Source organism: Alligator mississippiensis, chromosome 4 (assembly GCF_030867095.1).
Source record: "Alligator mississippiensis isolate rAllMis1 chromosome 4, rAllMis1, whole genome shotgun sequence".
Lineage (NCBI taxonomy): Eukaryota > Metazoa > Chordata > Crocodylia > Alligatoridae > Alligator > Alligator mississippiensis.
The window spans coordinates 84,324,474-84,349,034 of record NC_081827.1 but is presented as its reverse complement, the minus strand read 5'-3'; the positions used below and the strand labels follow the sequence as shown (position 1 = coordinate 84,349,034).

Genomic DNA, 24,561 nt, shown 5'->3' with positions numbered 1-24,561 from the left:
ATGGGGTGCACATGGACCCCTGTGCACCCCATATGCGTCACCACTGGTGTAATCCTTCCCTGCCTGCTCCCTAGGGACATACATCATGGGCAGCCACAAGTAAATAATGACCTGGGGGTAGGGGAAGGCAGGAGGGAGTGTGGAAACCCTGAGGAGCAGCAGGGGAGCCCCGGGAGTGTGGGGGGCAGACTGGAGGGGCAGAGCAGGGGATTCTTACCTTTCAGTCCTCCAGGTTTCTGCTGGCCTGAAGTGTGACCGCTCCAAACTCTAAGCTAGCACTAACACTGATCAGTAGTATAAGATGTAAAAAGGCTCCATGAATCTCCTCATTAGTGGTATATGAATAATTGAAAATATTGCTGAATTAAAATATGTAGTGTTTTGGATTGAAAAAAACTTTAAAGGCAGATTCATAAAACTGCCACAGAAGAAAGAAGAGGTGCTTTGCCATGTTTTCTCTCTGGCTCAGTGATTATTTAAGTGTTCTATACAAGGTAGAACAGATGGATTGAGGGAGACCTCTCATGATGTTCTACAGCCTGTAGTTTAGAGTACCCACCAAGAAATAGTTGTCTTATGTTTAAATCATTGACAAAAACTTTGCTATTTACCCATAACAGATTCTTATCCCCCACATTTTTCATGTGTTACATAAAATGCTCATATCACACCTGCCCAGTCTAATATACTTGGAAAATATCATGGGTTTTTTTCCATGTTCATACACGGTGCAGGTAATTGGAAAGTGTCATTCTTTAAGGGACTGAAATCCGTGGTTTATCATAGAAAATATTATGATTCATGAATTTGGTTGATGAAAATGTTTGTCTTACCAAAATATTTTCAAACTTAAGCCACTTTGTAGAAAGGCGCTCAAGGTGATTATTACAAGACAACTGAAGGCATACATCTAAGGCTAGGTATAGACATTAACAAAGCCTGAGGTGGAATGAATCTAAGTTATGCTGTTTTTTATAAGCGGCATAGTTTAGATTGACAGTGAACAGAACACACATTTGCACTGGGGCGGGAGGGGGGGAGCTGGGGAGGCGGGAATCTTAGCTTGGGTTCTGCCACTTTTAAACCAGTCTGTGCACCAGAGTTGTTACTGGGTACAGACTGGTTTCCCATCAAGTACACCAGAAAAAATGTAATGTCTGTAACCTGGCCAATGTGTGTAAGTTAAAGAATATTAAACTCTCTCATGCAAAAATAAGTGAACAAAACTTCTTTACTCCTTTTAGTGAAAAAGAAAGTTGGCAAAAAGAATCTGAAAAAATGAAAGAAGAAAAGAAAAAGCTAGAAGAACAAAAAGAACAGGATGCAGTTAAAATAAAGGAATATACTGTAAGCAGGACACTTTATGCTTTCAATTAGTATGTGGTACATTTTAGTGTTAACAGAGATTTCAGTATAGGAGTTGAAAAAAATTCTGTTATGCCATTTACACAAGGTCACAGAGAAGTTGGTATCTAGCATAAATTACAACCATTACCGCGAATTATAACAGAATTCACAGTGCATCTTATACACTGTAGTAGTAGTATATGTAAATAGTTTGCAAAAACAGTAACATCATAAACAGATTTCAACTTCATAAGATGATGTTGTTTTTAGCAATAATTGCTTACGCATGCTGAATCTGCCTTTTGTTCCAGTAAAAGCCAAAAATAACACAAGTGAATATACAATTGAGATATTATTTGACTAAAACTGCATCAATTCTTCTGTTGCAAGTTAGCCCCTAACTGTCCTTCACACATTAATGATAGGAAAATGTGTAAAGAAGTTGTTGTGTCATTGTAAACTAAAAAAAAACTTGTCAACTGAAGTTTGAGGTTTGTTTTTTGCTCTGATGTGATCAAGGTGTATTGCAGTTCACTGAGGCTACAGTGTTTAAGATTTTTGTGGTACTGTACATCTAAGAATATTTTCCTCTTTTGTCAAGAAGAATGGGGCAAGGATTTGTTAAGGTTCTGCCTTGTGGTTGGGGTGGGGGCGGCGCACGGGACCAATTGCATAATTGGCATAGACAAGCTTTTGAATGCAAAATATTCTTCTGACCTAATTCAGTACTTGCCTCTTGCATAATTCCTGCTCCATCATGGCTGCAACATCACTGTAACGGTATCAAGACAAATGGATATGTGAGATAGTAGGTTACTGAAGTAGTAAAACTTATATTAACAAGGAAAGTGTGTCTGAGAAGTGTTGAGTTCTGATCAGTTTATTGTCATTCATTTAATTAGTTGTGAGTACAACAGTAAAACAATATAAACTGCTTAAGACTTCTGGAAGCAGCAGTTTAAATTGTGCAAATGGCACTGCTTATTTGCCAACTCTTACTGATATCAGCATTAAAGGTACTTTTTAAACCAGGTTAAATGTACTTGCTATTTTGTGCAGCAACAATCTGCTTTCTAACTTCTACACCTCACTGATGTTCCTTGTGTTATTATAAAGAGGTATAATCAATCAGCCTTTGCTGAATGTTTTGTTTGCACCTTTATGAAGAGTTCTTGTGTTGCTTTGCATCTAATAGCAGCCTTGAAATTTTCGGGACCTACTCAGTTTCATGTTGTTATTAACACTTCACTGACTGGTTGAGATGGGCTAGAAGGATTAGTCCGCACTGAGCAATTTTCTCATTGCCAAAACAAGCTATTGTATGTAACTTAGACTAATATTTTATGTTATAGAATTTAACGGATGCACTTCAGATGGATGGTGATGAAACCAAAAAACTACTTGCAGAAAACAGTAGAAAAATGACAGTCCTACGAGTGAATGAAAGGTTACTGACAAGACAGTATACAACCATACGTGAAATGGAGCGATATCTTAGAAAAGAAAATGAAAAACAGAAAGCTGAACTAACATTGATGGAGACGGCAGTTACAGAAAAGTTTGGACACTTTCAGCGATTCAAGGCATGGCTAGTGATATATGTATCCTTCTTTTGTCTTGTAGTTATATTTGTTGTGCTTTCTACAGCATTCTGAAAGTTTCCATAAATTTGGTGGTTCTTTGTGATATCTGACATTGGATATTCCCTTGATTCACCCTGCATTATTTTTTTGGGCGAAGACAGTTGGTTTCAGCAAATGTTTTCATTTAAATGTAAAGTACCCTTTATAAGATGTGCAAAGTGATTTTCATGATTCATCTTTTAAATTCAGAAAGTGTTTAATAACATTTATAATACATATGTTTTGGTACTAAAAATTGTAGGCTGAAAACAATATCCTAGAACCAGCGCTAAACCTTTTTGATAGGGTAAAGGTATTGAGTGTTTGCATCCCCAGAACAGATCTGGGATTAGGGATGGGATTTTCAGTGCAACTCTCTCTTCATGTTGTTGTATATCTTTAACCATGTTGGGCAAACAGATAGATACTTAAAAGCTATACTTGAAATATCTTTAGTAATTAAACAGTGGCAAGATTTAAAATGTAAGAATTATTAATATTCTCCCTTGAAAACTAATGTTGATAATATTATCAATCAGTATAATTGCAAAATAAGTAAGCATTTGCTTTTGTTATGCGTATTGTTCTTATACATTGAGTTTTATAATTACTTTTTATAGTAAATTGGAATAATAGAAAATAATGGTATTTTAGTACATTTTTCTGTTTACATACAAATTTCTCTAGCACTTCATTTGATAAGAGTACTTCAAAAATATTTTCATTGCACTGAAAGGGGTTGATAACTCTGAAAAGTTTGGTAAAATGTTCTGAAATCTTGTTTAAAAACAGCATTCACTAATCTCTCTTTCCTTCTTATTTTTATTTTTTAAAGAATTAGTATAATACTTCATTTAAAAAAAACTCAACAAGTGTCAGTTACCCAGTACTATATTTACTCTCATAGGAAATGGCAAACTTCAAGATTGCTGCCCTGCAAAAAATATTGGATAGCAGTGTACCTCTATCTGAGCTAGATCTGGCTAATAAGCAGTATAACGAGTTAACTGCTAAATACAGAGATATGTTACAAAAAGATAACTTGCTTGTCCAGAGAACAACTAACATGGAACATTTAGAGGTAATGTTATGTGATTTTTCTCTGGTTGTGGCAATAGCTGTATCTACTGATTTTAATTTGAAGGACTGTCCCCTGTTGTTTCTCTAAGAGGTGGCTCTATAGCCTCAGCATTGTGCCTTTCCTTCCCTATCTCACTTATATTCAAATTCCATTGCTGGAGCTTCTCACAGTGAAGGATCTGTAATGGGCTAGAAGAGATTGGAGTAAGATGGCCATTATTTATAGGATAGCAGTAAACTTCAGAAATATCTCAGATAAACAAAATTCTGATATTTGTAGTAAAAATCTAGACGGAAAGTCTAGACCACCAAACTTTAATACTTTCCTCTCTGTGGGTGCTAGTAAATGATCAAGATTGTGTGCAGCCACTGTCAGTGAAGTTCCTGCAGGTGCTGTGCTGGTAAGAATAAAGTAGCCCTATATCCTGTCTTTTGCCATCTGTATTTTTCTTATGATCTCCTGGTGTCTCAGTTAATTTCTCTGAGATGCACCTGAAGTATTCCAGATTTTCCTTTCACTGGTCAAAACATTTGTGCTTTTTATTTAAGTATTAAGTCTGTTCAAGTTGTATTTCTATACAGAATATAACTAGCTGTATGTTTGCTAAGCACAATACAATGGAAAGGGAGTTCAGCTTAATTAGTAGTATTTAGGCTCATGAGAAAAGTGGAATAAATGTACCCAGAATAAAAATTATACTTCCTCCCACAGTGACTATTAAATTACTCTTCTTCAGTGTTTAAAGATAAACACTGAGTTACCAGAGATAATCTCATACTCCAAAATAAGTGTATTTAGCTCCAGAGCCAGGTGCTGCTAGTGATAGTCCCTTAAAGTATGCTGTGTGAAATTGTCTTTCAGAAAGATAGATTTGAAGGGGTGGGAGAGGGAAGGAAGTCTTTGCAGAATCCCATCTCTTTAATTTAGAAAATATAGTCACAAAATGAAATATGGGACTGAGAAAAATCACGGTGATTCCTGCAAGTGTTTCTCCTCCTACTCCAAAAAAAAATAAAGTCTACCAAGGTCTCTAGTGTTAGAAGTTGGACACAGCTTCCTAATCAGTGCTCTTTTCTTTCCTTCATTCATATTAGATGGGATATTTCAGGGAGATCTCCATGAACTTTTCTATGGGTGGCAATAAGTTAAAACGACAGATGCAAGGTTGACTAACTGACCAGTTGCTGCAGATATTTGCTTTTGGTCTGTTGAATGTGTGGTCAGTAGCCACAGAGTGGAAGTTTCTTAAGCTTCATTTTTACTACTAGAGATAGAAATTAATCTATTATGCTTAGCTCTGTAATTTGAAAGATCAAAAGGTTTGGCTTAAGTTTGAGTTTAGGCCATCATTTGAAGGAGAGAAGGAACTTTAAAGTACCAAAAAAAAAAAATATCGAAGATTTAAACCTTTATGTAGTCATTAACATTTCCTTTTCTAGCATAAAAGATTAGTCTTTGAACATAAGTGTTGATAAACATGTATGGTAGTAACAAATAACAGAAATATACAACAGGCCCTGGACAAAGCCAGGTATTTTTATCCTTATAGGAAAGTGATACCATAGTTCATCTTATTACACAAGTTATATAAAATTTTTAACTATCCTCAACACTATTATGTTGCTGCATTCTTTTTTGTTGTTATTTTTCCCTGTTACACAGCGTGAGAACGCATCCTTGAAGGAACAGATAAATTTATTAAATAAGGAACTTGAGATCACAAAAGAAAAGCTTCATACCATAGAACAAGCTTGGGAGCAAACAACTAAGTTGGGTAGGTATAACAGTATTAAAGACATGAAGAACAGTATGTCCACATTTTATATCAACAAGTAGAATTCTAAATCTTCAGAAGACTTTAGAATAAATCCTTTAGTCTTTCTCTCTCCTACATTCAGAGACTTAAGAACATATATTATAAAAACAAGACATACAAAATGTATGGCTAGTTAGCTCATATGGACAAATTATTAGTTGGTATTTTTCCCCCAAAGACTATCCCATATGGAGGACACCTTGTGGCTTTAGTTACCTTAGTTACCTTAATTATTCTCTCGCATGGTTAAAGAAATGAGACATCTTTTTATCGTTGCTTTTTGACTGCTCCTGTAGTGCATGGACTTGCTAACATGGCCATTTCTCGTATAGTGCTCTCCTAGGACAAATTTTCAGTCAATGTGTATTGTCATAGCTCACCTGAAGTAAGTGAACCCATGACAATTTGCATCAGCTAAGAACAGTCTCTCAACTGGCCAGAGGTGCACGGTTTCTTGCTGGTATAATAAATATAGGCTGTAAATTCCAAGTGACAAGTGGTCAACTTTTGGGGTTCCCTTACCCAGCAGTGACAGAATCGTCTGGTTCACTCAAAGTCAAAACCAATCCCAGTGGTATCAGTAACCTTCCCTTCTTGAAAGCTGGATCTTAAGTGAACTTAACTGGACCTGAAACAAGCTATGGCTACTGACTGGACTTACAGTCATGTAAGTCATACATGTAGTTTGCCAGGACAGCTGCAACAAACTTGTTTCTGTTTTTTGATATCTAAGGCATAGTGTAGATCCATCTTACTTCCCTGCACTCTGCTATGCATTTGGCAATGGGTTCTTCTTCTCTTTTATTCACTTAAATTCACTTATTATTATTAATTTTTTTTCTGTGGATTATTTTCTAGCTGAATGATTGAAAACAGGAGGTTACATTGAAAATATTAACACAATCTTTATGAACATGGATGTGGCTGCACCTGTTGTAATTAGTTATACTATTCATAATATTTTTTTTAATGTAACAAGACAAGACTAGTTAAATACCCTGGCATTTTCAAAAACGTATGTGTTCTGGGACAGTTTAGCTTAGTAAAGCAAATATATCCTATTGTATTTCATACTCTCTAAGAAGTTGTGTTTTGTTTCTCTATTTTAAAATCCTTGTATATCTGCTAAGTAAAATATTGTTGAATACAGGGGGTGATAATACCATGGACAAGGCTGCAAAAGCAATAACCAACAGTGAGATCGTTTCTATTTCTAAGAAAATCACCATGCTGGAAATGAAAGAACTGAATGAAAGACAGAAAGCTGAACATTCTCAACGAATGTATGAACACCTAAGGAATACTTTAAAACAAGTGGAAGAACGTAACTTTGAACTGGAGACAAAATTTGCTGAGGTAAACTGTTGAGACGTACAATCTGTAAGTTAAATTTTAGAAATGCACCTTTGATCTACTGATGAAACCCACTATATCAATAATGAATACCAATAATGGCTCTGATAGTTATGGACCTCTGAGTATAGCTATTTAAAATACACTTTAGCTTGAAGAGTGGATTTATTTAATAATAATTCATTTATTTATCAGTAATATTTGAATCTTACCCATAGAAAAGTAGCTCAGGAGCTGGAGCGTACATGTATTCCAGCCCTCTGGCTGGAGAGCTCACCAACTGGAGGGTACTAGAGAACTTCTCCCTGGGCTACCCCCATCCATTAATTGACAGCCAGCCCTCTCCCCTCCCTGGGAAAGAAACAGGCTGTCAATTGAAGTTGGCAGCTGCTGAACAGTAGAAGCTGCCACAGGCAGCCCCAGGAGGTTCCTTCCAGTCCTGGGAGAATGTCTTGCCAATCAGCTTATTAGAGGGATGGGGAGCCATTCTCCCCTTGTGGCAGGTTCCTGCTACAGAACAGCCCTCTGTCCTTGGATGAATGGAAGGAAAGTGGAAAATTATGGGATATTGTGGGTCTCCTCACCAGAAAGAAGTGTACAACTATTTGAGTTGGGTCAGCAGGAGGGGGAATCTTCCTGATAAGTATCCAATCCAACTTTTTGCAGAAGAGCCAGTTCTCTTCTGTAAAAAAGCTCTTGAACAGCTGCCTGTACACTTTTTTTGCCAGAAGAAAGGCTTTTCTCCTAGTTCAAATGTAACACCTGTTCATGGCATTTATAAGGTTTGTAATCTCACCCTTCACTCTTCCCTTGAAGAACTGCCATCTTGATTTTTCCAGGAAGTTGTCCGCATGATTGTCTGACACGTCAAATACAAGTCATAATGTAGGAAGATAGAATTGAAAGGACTTCCAGAGCCACTGGATACAGCTCCCAGCTATTATAGGCAGTCATATTGTTATAACCTCTTTTAAGATAGGGATGTCTGTTTGCTTTCACTTTGTGCCACCATGACATTTTTATGGAGGCGCAACAGAGACATCTGTTTCCACCCTTTGTATGATAGACTCTACATTCTCTTGATCACTCTGGTAGCTTTTCTCCACAAATATTCCAGTGTGATTTTTATCTTTCTTGAACATGGCTTACCATGCTTCATTCATTTGGCTCTTTTGATTCTTTCTATATGATATTCCAATTTTCTTTCTATATTGACAGTACCTCCTAACTTGTGTCAAATTCCTATCCTTTATGCCAAGGTTATTTATGAAAATATTACAAAAAATCCTGACTGATCCTGGAGGACCTCCACTACTAATCTTCCTCTTCCCTTTTAACAATATCTGTTGACATCTGTAGCTAGTTTCACACTTATTTTACAATTTGGAATATAATCTCCATCTTCACAAATATTTTTCATTATACCAAATGTTTTCTGAAGCCTAGAGAGATGAGCTGTATCATACTTCCTTTGGATATGGGCAAATGAAACAGTTTTATGAATAAAGTGGAAGACATATCATATGTCAAGCTGATCTGTTGTAATTGTTTCACATGCCTGTTTTATCCCGAAGTAAATGGATTCTAAATCATAGAAATTTTAGTAGCTATTTTCCTAAAGAATAAACTGCCTCAGGTCTACTTCCATTTATTGTAGGGATAGAGCAGACATGAAACAGCTGCAACTGATCAGCTGACATGCTTATAAGCAGTAATAACCCTTCTCTCCTCCTCTTTATTTGGTATATTTTTGTCTGTCTGCACCCTTTCTCTAGAAGCTCACCTTATCTTTAAAAAAGCAAACAAACAGACAAAAAAAACCTCTTCAATTTATCTGGAGTGATCTACCTATAGTAAACCCATTTCCAGGCCATTTTGCAGTGCCACCTAAGATCTTACAGATATCTGTCTTTGTCCAATCTATTTAATTTTCAAAGGTTGCTAGTAACTTTAGGTGCTTCATTTTTTTTATGACCAGCTATGATCCTTTTGTGAGGCCTAATTCCAAAAAGTGCAGAGCACTTACAAGGGTCAGATTTTTAGAAAGTAAGATGTCTAGCCCTGGGTTTTCAAAAGTCATAGTCACTTCATTATGGAAATCCTTGCTAACAATACTATTATAATGATATTATTAGGAGACAGTAAGCTTTTTCTTTGTATTACCAGCCTTATTGGCCTAGTCACTCTACAGATGTATAACAAAGAAAGGCCTGGTTCTGTGGAGTTTAGTCTTGTTCCCTTTTGTAGTCCATATATTAGGTATAAGTAGCTTGTTTTCGTTCAGTTTAATGAATTGTAAGCAGAGAAAAAATAGTTTTTAATTTAGAATGCCTTGCTATATAGATGCCTATATAGCTACTTCTACTTGTGTGCAATTCTATAAACAAGAAGTTTACTATTTAAAATGGAAGAAAAGACATAAAACAAAAGAAAACAGTTTCTCTAAACTAACTTGTTTTACTTTGTTTTGACTAAAAATATTACATGTGTATTCTAAATGTACTTAGCAAATATACTTTGTTTTAGCTTACCAAAGTCAACCTTGAGGCACAGAAGTTGGAACAAACATTAAGAGATGAGCTGGCAAACAGTGTGAGTAAGGCAGTAAGTGATGCAGATAGACAACGAATAATGGATCTAGAGAAGAGTGAGATGGAGCTAAAAATAGAAGTATCCAAGTAAGTAAAGAGCTACAATTTAGTATTGCAATAAGTTTGAAAGGATTTGTAGTAATATTTAAGTTATAGTAGTGTGTGTTTTGTGTGTTTGTAAATAAAAAATTAATACATTTTTTGTTATAGAATTAATATACAGTGTGTGTATATATAACAAAATGTAGTGAATGTTATGAATGAAGTCAGAAAGATATACTATGAATATTCTGTAGCAGCTTTACTATATATAGTATAGTATATGCATAAGGTTCACTAAATGCATAGGAATTAAAATACTATTTTTCCTGCCCTACAGATGCAGTTATGACTAAGGGCATCGGTGTCTGTGTCTAAAGTACTTCCCTTCCAATGCACGCTTGTCTTTGTTCTTTCTGTTCCATATACAGGCATTATAAAATGTTTATAAAGAGTTCTCTTTTTTTTTTAAAACAAGATGATTATACAGGATGTTTTCCTGTAAAAATCAATTAATTGGAGATGTTTGTAGCTAATCACAGTACTGAAATGAGAAGGATGAGGCCCATAAAACTAGGCTTTGTTTCCAAAATACTTTGTGGGACAAGCTTGAACTAGAGCAAAATAAAATGTATTTATGTGTTTATGAAAATAAGGGAGGGAGAAACAATTTATCTTTTAAAGCAGTGTTGGATTGATGTCGTATCCAAGATTGTTCACAAAATATGTGAGAGTACAATATCTTTGTGGACATTATCTTTTATTGGACCAACTGCATGGTTGGATGAGATTTACATACGCTTTCAGGCATAGAGCAACCTTCTACTTTATACCTGAAATCTTGTCTAGATCCCTATCAAATATGTAGTTTGGTCAATAAAAGATAATGGCCCACAAAAAAATCTTTAACCTTTAGCACTTTTAGGTAAGACTGTACATAGATGCATTTATTGGAATAATGTTTGGAAGGTAGGGATGAAAGGAAATTATCAACAGTTTTAATAACAGGGATAGTATGGTATAGTAAGTGGGGACATCAACTTGGAAATGATAAAACATGAAAAGGCATAGTAAAACATTTAATGTTAAGTGCCTCTCTTCAGGACCTTCTCTATGAACCAACTTAATATTTTATTGATAACTTGACCATTTTTGCTTGATGGATTATTAACTATTTTTAATTTGCACAATGTCTTTGTTATTTTCTCTAAGGTTAAGAGAGCTGTCTGATATTGCCAAAATGCAGGTTGCAGCACTAAAGGCACGCCAGCAATCCAGAGAGAAAGAAGTTGAATCCCTTAGAATGCAAGTTTTAGACTTTCAGGTATGATCAAGTCTGCATTTATGGAGACATAAAACTAATTTATACTTTTCTAAGGGAGGGAATACCATATTTTCTTACCCCTAAATATAACACGCATCCTATGTTGGGAAGGGCCCAAAGACAGAAAAAGATCTTATGTTAGAGTAAGTGTAAGTTCCTGAGGTCTGGGATCTCTGGAGCTCAGGGGACATGCACTAGTACTGGGAACGTGTGCGTCAAGGTTGGAAGTTGCACACCAGGACTGGGGGTTATGCACCAGCCCTGAACCCGGCACACTGGGTTCAACCCAATATGTGGTTCTAGAACCAGCACACTTGATCAGACACAGCCGTACCAGCCGTAGGGTCATATTCTGGGTTGGTACTGGTGTGCTGTGTCTAGGCATGGGCCAGTCCCATGTGCGAGGCCGATTCAGCGCACAGATGGGGGGATGAGGGCTCTCCAGAGGTCTGGAAATTTGGCAATGGAGGTGGGGGAAATAAGAGGCAGTGGAAACATTAATTCCAGGGCTCCCAGAGGTGTGGCAATTAGTGCAGGCACTCCCCTGTCAGTTTTTTTTTTTTACCCATTTTCCTTGCATGTAATGCATCCCCCATTTTTCTTCAGCTGTTTTTTGGGGGAAAGATGCAGGTTATATGCAAGAAAATACAATAAAACTTTTATTTATTTATTTTCAGTAGATTCTGCAATAGCTTATTAATCATTTACAGTTCATGCAGAAATGTATTTCATTTTATATGACTGATTTTATATACTTAAATTGTCTGTGCTATATTTTTTGGTCCCTAGGCAGAGTCGGATGAAAAAGCACTTATTGCAAAACTACATCAGCATATTGTAGCCCTTCAAATTAGTGAGTCCACTGCTGTGGGGAAGGTAGAGACACTTGCACTGAAACTTCAAAAGATGGAGATCTGTAATTTACGCCTGGAACAAAAACTCGATGACAAAGAACAAGCATTATATTATGCCCGGCTAGAAGGGAGACATAGAGTCAGACATCTACATCAGACAGTGCAGTCTCTGCGACGACAGTTTTGTGGTGCTCTGCCCTTGGCCCAACAGGAGAAATTCTCTAAAACCATGATTCAGCTACAGAATGACAAATTGAAAATCATGGAAGAAGTTCAGAATGCCCAAGAAAAACGTCGAAATGCAGAAAACAAAGCACTCGAGATGGAGTTAAAGCTAAAAGGTTTAGAAGAGTTAATAGGCACATTGAAAGATACGAGAGGAGCACAAAAGGTATGTTATATCCTCAAATAAATGTTAATTTTGTGATGTCAGGGGTATAGGTTATAGCCATGTTGGTCTAAGGACATAGACAGACAAGGTTCTTTGGGTAAATCTGATATCTTTTATTAGACCAACTCAAATACTTCACTTTATCAGCCTTCACTTCATCAACCTACTGGATACAAAAACTCATGGACTAAATATAGACATTAGATTTATGACACATTATAACCTGCCTAACATCTGACTCCCCAGGTACCTCTCCACTATTTACCAACTACATTCAGCTACTGCCAGCTAAGCAGAAGCTTTCAGATGGGGGCTGGGAGGGAGCAGGGGGTTGGAGCAGGGCCGGGTGGGCCTTGCTACTGCTGCCACCGGATCATGCCACCAGCTCCTTCTAGGTCCTGCTGCTGCTGGTGCCTTGTCATCTTTGATAGGTAGCAATAGGAAGATAATAATTTTCTAAAATTGTTTTAGGGGCCCCATGGGCTAGAAATGACCTGCCATATCCAGCCTGTGTGCCGTATTTTACCTGCCCTTGCCTTAAGTGTAATGTGTACATGGGGTGTCAAAGTAGGGAAATTAACTCAACTGTCTAGACAAATTTTAGTTCAGGTAACTTTTGTCATTCTTAATAGAATTGTCTTTCAACTGGAGAAGTGCCAGTCTTTTCTCTTGCAAATTAGTGTGTGTGTGTGTGTGTGTGTGTTGCATTCTGTGTTTAAAGGCATTTTCGTTCATTTGGTGATTATAATGGCCTGGGTATTTTTAATTTTTAAACCAGTCTCCAAGGCTTTTAGAGCAGTTAGTGATCTATGGGTTAGTTATTGTTTCAAATAGCTGTAGTTCTTATATATAAATGCTTCTTGGTTGTTTTGTAAATTTAATTTTACTTTGGAAAAGATACTAAATTTCTGAAATCTTCTGTCCCAACTATGCAGATGCAAGGGATGTAATTTAATTGAGGCACAGCTTTGATAAGTCATCTAGGGAACTATTCATCAATAAAACACAGTGCATCAATATATCATGCATTGTTCTTTCTATAATCATTTCTGCTTTTCTGAGTGCTGATGTCAGTACCCCCTCCTCAAACCTGATCCCAGCCTATTACAGGAACCCCACTGCCCTCTTATCATGTGAGGATTTGTAGGGCTTAATGAAAAGGAGTGTTTTTCTTACTGCACTATACATTAGGAGCTTAAACCACCATTCCTCAACTTTTTAAGGGGGATGTGTTGCGCTAAGAATCAGAAGTATCTAGTTCTCCTTCCAAACTGAGTGAGAGCAAACAGCAGGGTTGATATTGCATTAAAGTATGCTTCAGTTTTCTCCAAATGAGAACCTATTCTATTGTGTCCAAATGAGGACACAGTTGTCTCTTTAATAAATCAGTTTTATTAAACATTATAAAATATTAACTCCAAGCGTGCGTATAGATATAATCTTAGCAAGCAAGTAATGGCATATTACCAGTCCTAATAATACACATCTCGAGAGCTAGCCAGGCATCTCAGAGCAGGTTCCTTGAAGGGAGGTCAGATGTCTTCAGTTCTTAGGCTTCATTAGAATGAGGGGAAAGAAAAGGGGAGGGGAAGGGAAAGGGGAGGCAAGAGAGAAAGTTAAGGGAAAAGGGTCTAATATTTATAGTCCTTTAGTCGGGTAGCTAAGCCAATTAAGCCAGTTTTCCATTTTCCATCACCAACTTGGGTTATGTCTTCATTTTGTCATTGTTTTTCCCCTCTTGGTACCAGGAGCCACCTGCTCCAGATATGGGTGGAATGCACCATGACAACCCCTTTTATTCATAACAAGCATTTTTATCATCAGACTCCTGCAGAAAAACAAGCTGCATCAGACCTTTCTCTGCATCAGCCCAGCATAGAAGAACAGGGTCCACAATATCATAGCCTGTGGCGTATACTAGCTCTGTGAATGCACTCTAGCCTGCTTATGTCAAGGCAACTAGACCTTTTAGGCCTAAGGGACCATTTTAGTCCACTCAAGCGTCAAAAGGCTGAACTGTCTCTACAGATATCGTCTTCAAAATCCACTTTGGACTCCAATTTATTTGGAAACTAGCCTTTTTATAGAATAAATACTGATCTACTACTACTATTCTGGTTTGAAAGAGGACTCTGGGAAGATAGGGACATTTATCTACCCTCTCTCTTCAGTATACATAAACCCCTCTGGTTATCTATGATTTCTGAAGATGTTATGTTTCCTTCCTGCTGGTTAAACAAAGACTGCAGCATCGCAGTTACAGGTAACATCTAAAAGTTCATGACTTGACAAATTATTATATCAATTTGTACAATTCATTACCAGGTAATTGAATGGCATATGAAAATGGAGGAACTTCGTCTCCAGGAACTTAAACTGAATCGAGAATTAGTCAAGCAAAAAGAAGAGATGAAATATTTGAATAATATCATTTCTGAGTATGAACGTACAATCAACAGTCTGGAAGAAGAAATTGTACAGCAAAATAAGGTACAAACATCTGCATTATATTCAACTAACAAAAATTATTTTCATTCCATAAAGGATTGTTAAAATACTTCTGCTACAGTTTTAAAACACCCTTAGCTTAAATGCCCCAAACATATACTTAATCCTGTTCAGATACGTTATAGTTGAGATGTATTGCTTTCAAATTCTGTAAAGTTAGGTGTGCAATCTTTACACCCTGGAAATTAGGAGTAAAATTCTCACGGATAATGAGGTCTGGGATTTCACTAGAAATCTCTTTTAAATCCATTTTTGCAGTTTCATGAAGAGCGACAGATGGCCTGGGATCAAAGAGAAGTAGAATTAGAACGTCAGTTGGATATATATGAACGTCAGCAAAGTGAAATCCTTAGTACTGCTCGAAAGGTACCTATGCCTACAGACTCAATTAATAAGTCTGCTGATTAGGCTTGTCAGAGAAATAATTTTCATGTCTATTCTTTTTGTATAGTTTGAAGAGGCTACAGGATCCATTCCAGATTCTAGCTTACCCCTTCCACAGCAGCTTGAACTAGCTTTAAGAAAAATTAGGGAGCATGTTCGAACAATCCTGGAAACTCGGTCAACCTGCAAATCATTAGAAGAGGTAATTAGATGGTTAATTTAATAAAAAAGAACACATGCATGTAACAAAGAGTGAATGTATTTACCTGAATTTTTCTAATGTGTTTTGCAAGGCACTAAAAGAAAAGAGTGTCTGTTGTGAGTGGTTCAATATCTAACTTATGAAAAGGTCACTTGACTTGCTCTTTATGAACAAAAGAAACTAAAAAAACTTTTAATCCTATTAGAGTATTTCACTCAGGGTACATCTGCACATGTGCTTTACTGTGGAGTTGACTAATTAGCAGGTCTGTGCGAATAGGGAAGTATTCAATTCAGATTTGGATTCAGCCAGTTCAGAGGACAGTGATTTGATTTGGTGATTTGAATCACTGTCCCCATTCGATTCAGACGAATTGGAATCTGAGATACGGTGCTGATTTGGCGCTGTTTCAAAGATAAGGATAGGCTGGGGAGAGGCAGGCACAGCTGGGCAGCTGCAAGTTCTCACACGGCTTCTCCAGCTGTGTTTGCCTCTCCCTGGGTGGGGGGAGCTGCAGGAGAAGCCCCCATGGCTGCCCTGCCTGGTCCCAGCTTCCCCCCACACACACCAGCTGCAGCAGCAGGGATCAGGGCCTTTGAGGGCTCATGGCAGAGCCCCCCCATACAGCGTGGGACAGTGGGGGGCAGAGGGGATTGTAACCCCCACCTCCCGCCTGGCACCCGCTTAGCAGCTGCCCCATGGCATGGGTGCAGCACAGCTTGGCAGGGCGCTGTGCGCTGTCTGGGATCTGGGGCCACTTGGCTGAGTGGTGCTTGACTGCCCCAGCTCCCACACAGCGCGTGGTGCCCTGCTGAGCACAATGCAAAAGCTGCTGCATGGGTGCCAAGTGTGCGGGGCAATCCCCACAGCCTCCCACTGCCCCACGCTGTGTGAGGGGGGGCTCTCATGAGCCCTCAGGGGCCCTGATGGCCACTGTCGGTGCGGGGCTTTTTTTTTCTTTTCCTTTAAGTGCCAGGAGGCTGGAGCCAGGCAAGGCAGCTGTGGGATGTTCTTCTGCAGCTCCTCCAGCTGTGACTGCCTCTGCCCCGGCAGTGGAAGCCACAGGAGAATCCCCCATGGCTCCCCTGCCTGGTCCCATCCCCTGCCCAGCCCAGCTGGCTCGGGGACTGGAGGGCATGATGCAGGTGTGGCTTACTCCGGGCAGCAGCAAGGCATAGCCCTTGCTCCCAGTGCTGCCGCACCTGCATTAGCGCTAAGAGTGGAGACTCTGCCCTGTTGCCACTTGCCAGTCGGTGCAGGGGGGCAGGCGATGGTGCCGTTTGCCAGCTGGTGGAGGAAGGCACAGGATGCAGGCACGGTAGCACTTGTAGCGGGGGCTATGCCCTGCTGCCACTTGCCCAACCAGCACGGGGTGGGGGTATGATGCAGGCTCAACCCCGCTCCCAGCACTACCGCACCTGCATCAGTGCTGGGAGCGGGGGCTCTGCCCTGCTGCCTCTTGCCAGCCAGCGTGGGGGGAGGAGGGGTGCATGGGTTGTGGGCTTGGCAGTGCTGGGAGCAGGGGCTTTGCTCTGCTGCCACTTGCCCCCTTCTTCCTGGAGTGAGCCGTGCCTGCATCTCGTGTGCCCCACCCCTCATCATGGCTTGGCAAGCGGCAGCAGGGCAGAGCCTCCATTCCCAGAGCTGCTGCACCCGCATCCCAGGCCCCCCTGCTCCCCTCCACGAGTAATGCACCCCCCTGCTTCAGCTGGGCAGCTTGTCCCAGGCCCTCCCTCCCCCACAACCCTTTGTTTCCCCCTCCCCCAACCCCAACAGGCTTAGCAGCTGGAGGCAGCTGTGTCAGTTGCTTGTTTAGTCTACAGCAGAATCTCTGAAGCGGCCAAATCTTTTCTGAAGGTTTTCCGAATCGATTTGGATGCTTCGAATAGATTCGGAGCTTTTAATTGGTCTCCCAGTTGATTTGGATTTAAAGATTCAGTCCCTGAATTGGGCTGAATCTCCTCCGAATTGAATCGGCTACCAAAGCTTTGCACAGCCCTACTAATTAGCTCTACAGTAAAGCGCCACAGTCTACGGGTGTGCCTGTATTAGGGTGCGGCAAATTAACTGACTGCTGTAGGATAGAATACTGTCAAAGACAGTACTATCCTACGGTGGAGTAATTGCACGCACTGGAATGCACGTGTAGATGGTGATGGGTTGACTGAGGCACAAGGTTGGTAAACCATGGGGGCCTGCCTGCTGTCTAGCCCTGTACTTTACTACCCTCATGGCCCAGCCAGCCCCTCTGCCACCACCTGGAGCTCAGGGCTGACCCCCCCCCGAACCTGCTGTCAGCCTCGGGCTGTTCTGCCCTTGTTCAAAGTGCTGCAGTCTTGGGCGCATGTGTAAATGTGTGCCTGGGAGCAGCTGACTCCAGTGCAAACTGCACTGGAGCTTATTTTGTTGCCTTAATAGCATGTGTAGAGTATAAAATTCTATCATTATCATTAAATGTAAATTATTTTCCCTTAGGACTAATTAGAGAGAAGAATTGGAAACATTTCTGATTGCTTATTTAGTAAATCAAGGTTCTGGGACTGTACAAAATGAGGTTTCTAAATGCTAATTAGAGTTAATTAGAACTCTAGTGAAAACTAAGTTTGTTAATATTTAACCAGTAACATTACTGATGAGAAGATAGGGCCCCAAATTAAAAATCTGTGTTCGTTTTTTTTTTCAGTCAAACACTACATACATATAATGCATGTGTGTGAATGACAGTGAACTGGATCTTGCATTTTTCCGTTTTCCCCATATTTCATTACGTATAAATTTTCATAAATATAAGAAAAAAACGCCACCAAAAGCATTCTGTGCTCATGGCAGTTCAGTGTGACCTTCATTTGGCAATTTATTTATAGTAATCTTTTGAAAACACTAAATTAAACTGTTTCTGTTACCAAACTTATTACATCAATATGTTGTGGTGTGAAAATTAAGCTTAATAACAAAAAAATATATTGAAGAGTGATTTGGTTCAATATATATCAAATTCCAAGTGGACAACATTGAACATACAGCATATTTAGTCTGTTGTTAAATGTAGGCCTTTTTTGATGCATTTTAATAAAAATAAATACTTTTTAGTATCAATATCTGTAATGATAATGATTTCCTGTATTGTAGAAACTGAAAGAGAAGGAAGCTGCTCTGTGGAAAGCAGAACAAAATATTTTGTCAAGAGATAAAGTTATAAATGAACTAAGACTTCGATTACCTGCCACATCAGAAAGAGAGAGGCTTATTGCTGAGTTAGGTAGAAAAGATGATGACTCAGAAGGCCACCATGCTTTGAAAGTTTCCTACCAAACCATTAAAAATATGCAAGCAAGATTAAATCAGAAGGAAGAAGTCTTGAAAAAGTATCAGCATCTTCTTGCAAAAGCAAGAGAGGTATTTACACTTTTTGCATTGATTTGTCTTATTTTGCTTACAGCTCTGAGTTTGTTTTTTTTTTTTGCCCAGTCCACTTTTAGTGCAGTCCTAGCCAGAACTTTATTATGCAGTTCTTACTGTGTAAAGAACAATTTTCTATCCTCTTGTGTTCAAACGGTTTATATATCAAATTGTCTTGTTTGAAATTGTTTTAGCATAGCAGAATCAGGAAGTAAAGTTTGCAAATGGACTAGTCATATTATTCCAGATTTGCAGTTTTTCATGTACTTTTCTAGGGAAAAAAAATCAAAATGCCGTGCTTATAGGAGGTCATGGTGATGTTCATCTAGCAGTTATGGAGGGATAGAAATGACGCAAACAAGGTACAGGGAGGGGAGTAGTGCAGTTGCACCCCACCTTTGATTCCTGCTCTACACAAGTATTAATGACCCTCTCTTCTTTTTAATGGTCTTCATATTCCACTATTCAAACTATCCTTTTTTCTGCAATTTTGCTGTCTGTTAACCATTCCTGGTACTCTCTATCTCCTACTTCAGAGCCTGTAGACTGTTTTTAGCTCTAGCTAAAAACCTTAACTCAGCTGTGGTAATACTAATTTAGGTGTAGAAATAAATGACTGAAAACTGGGGACACAGTCAAGATGCTCAAGAAGGCTAGATTCTCTTATGTGATTCTGAATAAGAGACATACATTTATGATAATGACTTTTGACTATTTTTTGCCTAGTTTGTTGGTGTTTTTTTTAACTTCAGCAAATTTGTGCAATCCCATGCTTGTATTTGCTTTTGCTTTGATTTTAAACTGAATAATAAAGTGCTGGCCTCCTAGCTTATTAGTAAAGCATCTAGTTTTTTGTTTTTTTTTACTAGAGAAAAATGTGTTGTGTTTATATGTGATGTGCCAAACCATCTGCACCCCCTTTTCTTTTTCAAAATCCTAGATCTGCCCATGCATGTAGATCTCATTGTAAAATGTGATTCTATGATTGCTGTTCTGGAAACATTCATTCAGTAGCTATATATGAATTATTGTATAAAAAAAATATTTAAGGTGAAGTTAGTGCATATTAAGGATAGACTGTAAGTTTCTAATATACCACAAAAGTAAAGGTTTGGGAGTAGACTTCTCCCACAGCAAGAACAGACTAGGGAGAAAGCTTGAGTGAAGGATGTAAACTGAGATTATCCCATAAACTGAGGGTAGACAAGATTAGATTGTAGGGGACAAGAAAAATTTAGAGAGAAATCCCTTAAGACTGATGGTTTAGAGCAAGATTGGGTGACAAGCTCAAACTCTGAGGGCCACTTACAAGTTACATTTTCCAGTGGAGGTCCTCCTAGGATTACACTCAATCTTGCACAATTTGTAGATTTACCCGGCTGCTGATGTTACCCTGGCAGGTTACTGGTGGTCCTTAGGCATATGGTATGCACCCCTGCAATAGAGACAACAGCTGGAACAAGGAGGAATAGAGATGTAATAAGTAAAACAAGGTTGAGAGGCTTTGAAATTGTCTTCATTTTTTAAGGGTCTGTCAGGGGTGGGCAAAATATGGCCTGCGGGCCGGATCCAGCCTGCGAGGCCATTCTCTCCAGCCCACAGGGCCCCTAAAAAAATTTAGAAAATTAAAATTTATCTGTCCTTGGTTCCTGTCAAAGATGACAGGAACCAAGGGTGGTACACACAGCTCCGACGAGTGAGCCCGGAGCTGGTGCGGGGCCCAGGCTGGCAGCGGGAGCGGTTTACAAGTTGGTGCTAAGCGCAGGGAAAAGTGGGCCTCCCCCTCCCTGTGCCTGACACCCCGCACTGCAGCCGCTCGCAGCCTGCCTGGGGCCACAGATGCCTACTCAGGACAGCCCCATACGGGCTGCAAGTGGCTGCAGTAGGGACCGCCGGCCGTGGGGCGGTGAAAGGGCCGCTTTTCCCCTGCGCTCAGCACCAGCTCCTTCCCTTCTGGTGAACAGGGGTTCAGGGTTGCACACTGCCCCCTGCCTGTATCACGGGGCTGTGGGGCGCTGAGAGTGAGCGGGTACAGGAGCAAGGCTCACACCCGTGTCCCAGGGCCAGTACCAGCAGGGCCCAGGGCAGGGCTGCAGGGGTACAGGGTCCCAGCTGGCAGGGGCTCTATGGAGCTGGGCCAGCTCAACCCTTTCCCTGCTGGTGCAGTCCACCTCAGCTCCACAGACCCCTGCGAGCCTGCGCCCTGCTCTGGGCCTCATCGGTGCTGGCCCTGGGACATTGGTCCCAAGACATTGGGACATTGGTCCTAAGATGGTGACCAGGGGGCAGGGCATCTGTCAGGGGGTGGGGCTACCCATGTGGCCCTCAACAGCTTGTCACAACTTGGTAAGTGGCCCTCCGCCCAAAATAATTTCCCGCCCCTGGTTTATGTAGATAAGGAAGAAGCGATTCCTCAGTAATCCTGTTAAGTATTCCTTGGATTGCCAGCCTGAATGAAGAGTGGTACCAGTCTTGGTAGCTTAGGAGTGTGCAAGAACACGTGTGCATGTGCACACACACATACATACATATGTGCATGCAAGTATGCATGCATGTGCATACACACGCACACAATTTCTAAACTCTGTTTTGTCTGGCAATTTGCAAGTTAAAGGAAAATTGTCCCTTTTCTCAGTGCTTTCAGAAGGAACTAGAAAACTATGATATTTCTAAATAGTCAGGAGGTTAACAAGGAAAGCACAGAAGTCCTATAGATTCCTTGACGATTATGAAATTAGATTATATGTTCATTTTGTCCTTGTAGGAGGAAGCAGAAATTGCAAAGAAACATGAAGACGACCTCAGGGTCCTACATCAAAAGCTAGACTTGTATGCTGACAATTCACTTAATAAATTTAAAGAAACTGCACTGGTAAGTTTTGAAAGGAAAGCAGTGTTTTAGAGCTATTTGCCCTCTTTCTCTGCAAATGAAAAAATATTAACCTACCATAACAAAAGCAGTTTTTCAGTCCACAATAAAAATGTGGAGCTGTCAATACAGCATTACTGAAAGAGAGAGTATTGTCATTGAGCAAACTTGGTGTGCAATGTACTAATGCATAATTCAGCTGGTGCTAGTCCTAAAGTAAGAAGTCTTTCATTTTTTCTATTCTTTTTTTCAGTCTTCTCTATTCTACTGCAATATTATCTTTTGGTACTGATTTCTGATACGTTGACTGTCAACCTTTAACCAGTTTTACAACTATTCCTTAGGTATAAAGAGACCTTTTGAAAATACTCAGGGTAGCTAACCTTTAAGCCCTTTGTTATGAGTCATTTCATTAGCTGTGAAATATGGGTTAAATATTGCTGCTTGATTATATTTAAATTCAAATTTGAATAAAGAAATTATAGCAATCGTTCCTTGTATAAGGCATATGATAGTAATCATGGCTATTGTTTTTTTGTTTTATAGGAGTTGATGAAGAAGCCTTCTTTATCGGTTTCCACAAACAAACATTTCATTCGTCTGGCTGAAATGGAGCAAACAGTAGTAGAGCAAGACAACTCTCTTGCTTCACTTTTAGGAAAATTAAAGAAAACTGCATCTGATTTAGAGAAACAAAAGCAAATTACTTTAATGAAAACCAAAGAGTTTGAAAATTTTAGGGCTCAGTAAGTCTTTAGATTATTACAATTCAAATAATAATTGGATTAGCCAAATTAGATTGAAGTTTTAAGTGAATTGAGATAATTTATTGAATTAAACATATTTTAGCAAAATATTGTTGTAGTGAAGTTTATTCACAGACTAGTGAATTCAGGATTTGATCGAAGAAACTAACCCAAAAACTTTATTAAGCAAAGGTTGTAATTTTAAAATATGTTTGTCGCAGGGCACCTCGGTGCCTGCTCCTAGAGAGGAGAAGCTGCCAGAGGAGAAGCTCTGACAGTACATAAGGAGCCCCAGCGGAGATAACGAGCGCAGCTGCAGGTTGCCAGGGCAACTGATAAGAATCAGCTGGCCAGAAGGGGGCAGGGCCTGGCCTTTTATAAAGCCCAGGGCTGAGGCCAGGCTAGCTGTTCTCTACCAGCAGCTGGAGAGGCAGGAGCTCCCTCAGCCGAGAGATGGGTAGAAGCCCGATGGCCAGTACAGCTCATGAGCGCTCCGAAGGTTGGAGTAATGGTGCTAGGTTATAGCCAGGCGGCTTACTTTGTAGTAGCTAGGTGCCATAGGTTTTAGTTGTAGCCAGGAGGCTTGCAGTATATTTTGTGATTGTTTATTACACCGGAGGTTTGGGTGAGGCTGTAGGGGTTGGAGGAGGCCTCACTGGGGACTTACAAAGGAGTGTGAGGCCCCGGCGCCAGTGAGGCGCTAGGCCCTGAGAGTTACAGGGCAGAGTCGTGAGGTCAGTTAACCTCAGAGAGGAGCGGCTGAGCCTCATAGGTACCCCATAGGGGTGGGGTGCCCCAGTGCCAGTGAGGGCGCAGTCTAGCGCCAGGAGGGCGCATTATTCTCACAGCGCCAGTGAAGGCGCAGCTTACGTGCCAGTGCAGGCGCAGCTGGCAGTGAGGAGCGCAACCGGTTGGTTGCGGGCGCAACCAGTGGGTTGCGAACGGGGGACACAGACCCCGGGTTGTGCGCGGGGTACGTAGACCCCAGCCCCAGAGAGAGGGGCGATTTCATTAGGGAGCCTGAGGTGGGCACGGCGAGCCCCAAAGCGCAGGAGCTCCATATTGGTCTATTGAGAAGCCCCAAGTGGGCATGGCAAGCCCCAAAGAGGGGGAGCGCCATATTGGTCTATTGAGGAGCCCAAGGTGGGCACGGTGAGCCCCAAAGCGCAGGAGCTCCATATTGGTCTATTGAGAAGCCCCAGGTGGGCATGGCAAGCCCCAAAGAGGGGGAGCGCCATATTGGTCTATTGAGGAGCCCAAGGTGGGCACGGTGAGCCCCAAAGAGGGGGAGCGCCATATTAGGGAGCCCAGGACGGGCGCAGCAGACGCCAGCAAGGGCGTCACTTGTGGGGTGCATAGACCCCAGCCCCAGGGAGGGGCGATTATTGAGGAGCCCTAGAGCAGGGCGATATTGAGGAGCCCAAGAGGGGCCCGATTGAGAAACCCAGGACAGGAGGAGCGAGCCTGGTAACAGGCTAGCACCGCGGAGAACCCAGGACAGGGGAAGGGTGCTGCGGTGGACCCAGACAGAAAGGGTTAGCAGTACAGCGTCCCAGGGAAAGGCAAGGTGCTGCGGGGGCCCCCAAGAGGATGGGGAGTAGCAGCGCGGTGAGCCCGTACTAGAGAGGGTAGTGGTGTGGTGGGCCTAAAAGACCGGCGGCTCGAGGGGACGTCCCAGAGGGGACTAGCGTATTATAGAAGAAGGGCCCGGGAAGCGGGCGTGCAGACACACCAACGTCTTTCACATCAGCAAGGCTTGGGGCGTGGTATTAGGGGTGGTAGGAGCCACGCGCAGCCCATAAGGCTGGGGTGCTTGGGGAGCACCCGTCATACCGGGAGACCACAGGAGTCCGGAAGAACCGGGGGGACAGAGGTCCTGAGTAGCCGTGCCCAGGGAGTCATAGGCAGCCTCCCAACCTTATATTTACCAGCAAGACGTGGCGGGCGAGAATAAGAGGGTGCTTTGGGCCGGCCTTAACACGGAGCGAGGGACCTCAGGGAGATCACGGCCCTCCTAAAGGACTCCTCCGTGACA

The 24,561-nt window shown here is 40.9% G+C and overlaps 1 protein-coding gene across 9 annotated transcripts in view; it reads left to right on the top strand.

The window, feature by feature from the left end:
- CEP290 (centrosomal protein 290) overlaps positions 1 to 24,561 on the top strand; it is a 99,756-nt gene that overhangs the window by 34,785 nt on the left and 40,410 nt on the right. For all 9 annotated transcript variants that reach the window (XM_059726147.1, XM_059726145.1, XM_059726144.1 and 6 more), the window contains 14 exons: positions 1,245 to 1,347; positions 2,700 to 2,930; positions 3,877 to 4,050; positions 5,713 to 5,824; positions 7,017 to 7,222; positions 9,746 to 9,897; positions 11,062 to 11,173; positions 11,963 to 12,418; positions 14,744 to 14,908; positions 15,185 to 15,292; positions 15,378 to 15,512; positions 18,642 to 18,908; positions 21,676 to 21,783; positions 22,327 to 22,526. In XM_059726147.1, coding sequence (XP_059582130.1) covers positions 1,245 to 1,347; positions 2,700 to 2,930; positions 3,877 to 4,050; positions 5,713 to 5,824; positions 7,017 to 7,222; positions 9,746 to 9,897; positions 11,062 to 11,173; positions 11,963 to 12,418; positions 14,744 to 14,908; positions 15,185 to 15,292; positions 15,378 to 15,512; positions 18,642 to 18,908; positions 21,676 to 21,783; positions 22,327 to 22,526 — 2,529 coding nt within the window. The remainder of the gene's footprint in view (positions 1 to 1,244; positions 1,348 to 2,699; positions 2,931 to 3,876; positions 4,051 to 5,712; positions 5,825 to 7,016; positions 7,223 to 9,745; positions 9,898 to 11,061; positions 11,174 to 11,962; positions 12,419 to 14,743; positions 14,909 to 15,184; positions 15,293 to 15,377; positions 15,513 to 18,641; positions 18,909 to 21,675; positions 21,784 to 22,326; positions 22,527 to 24,561) is intronic.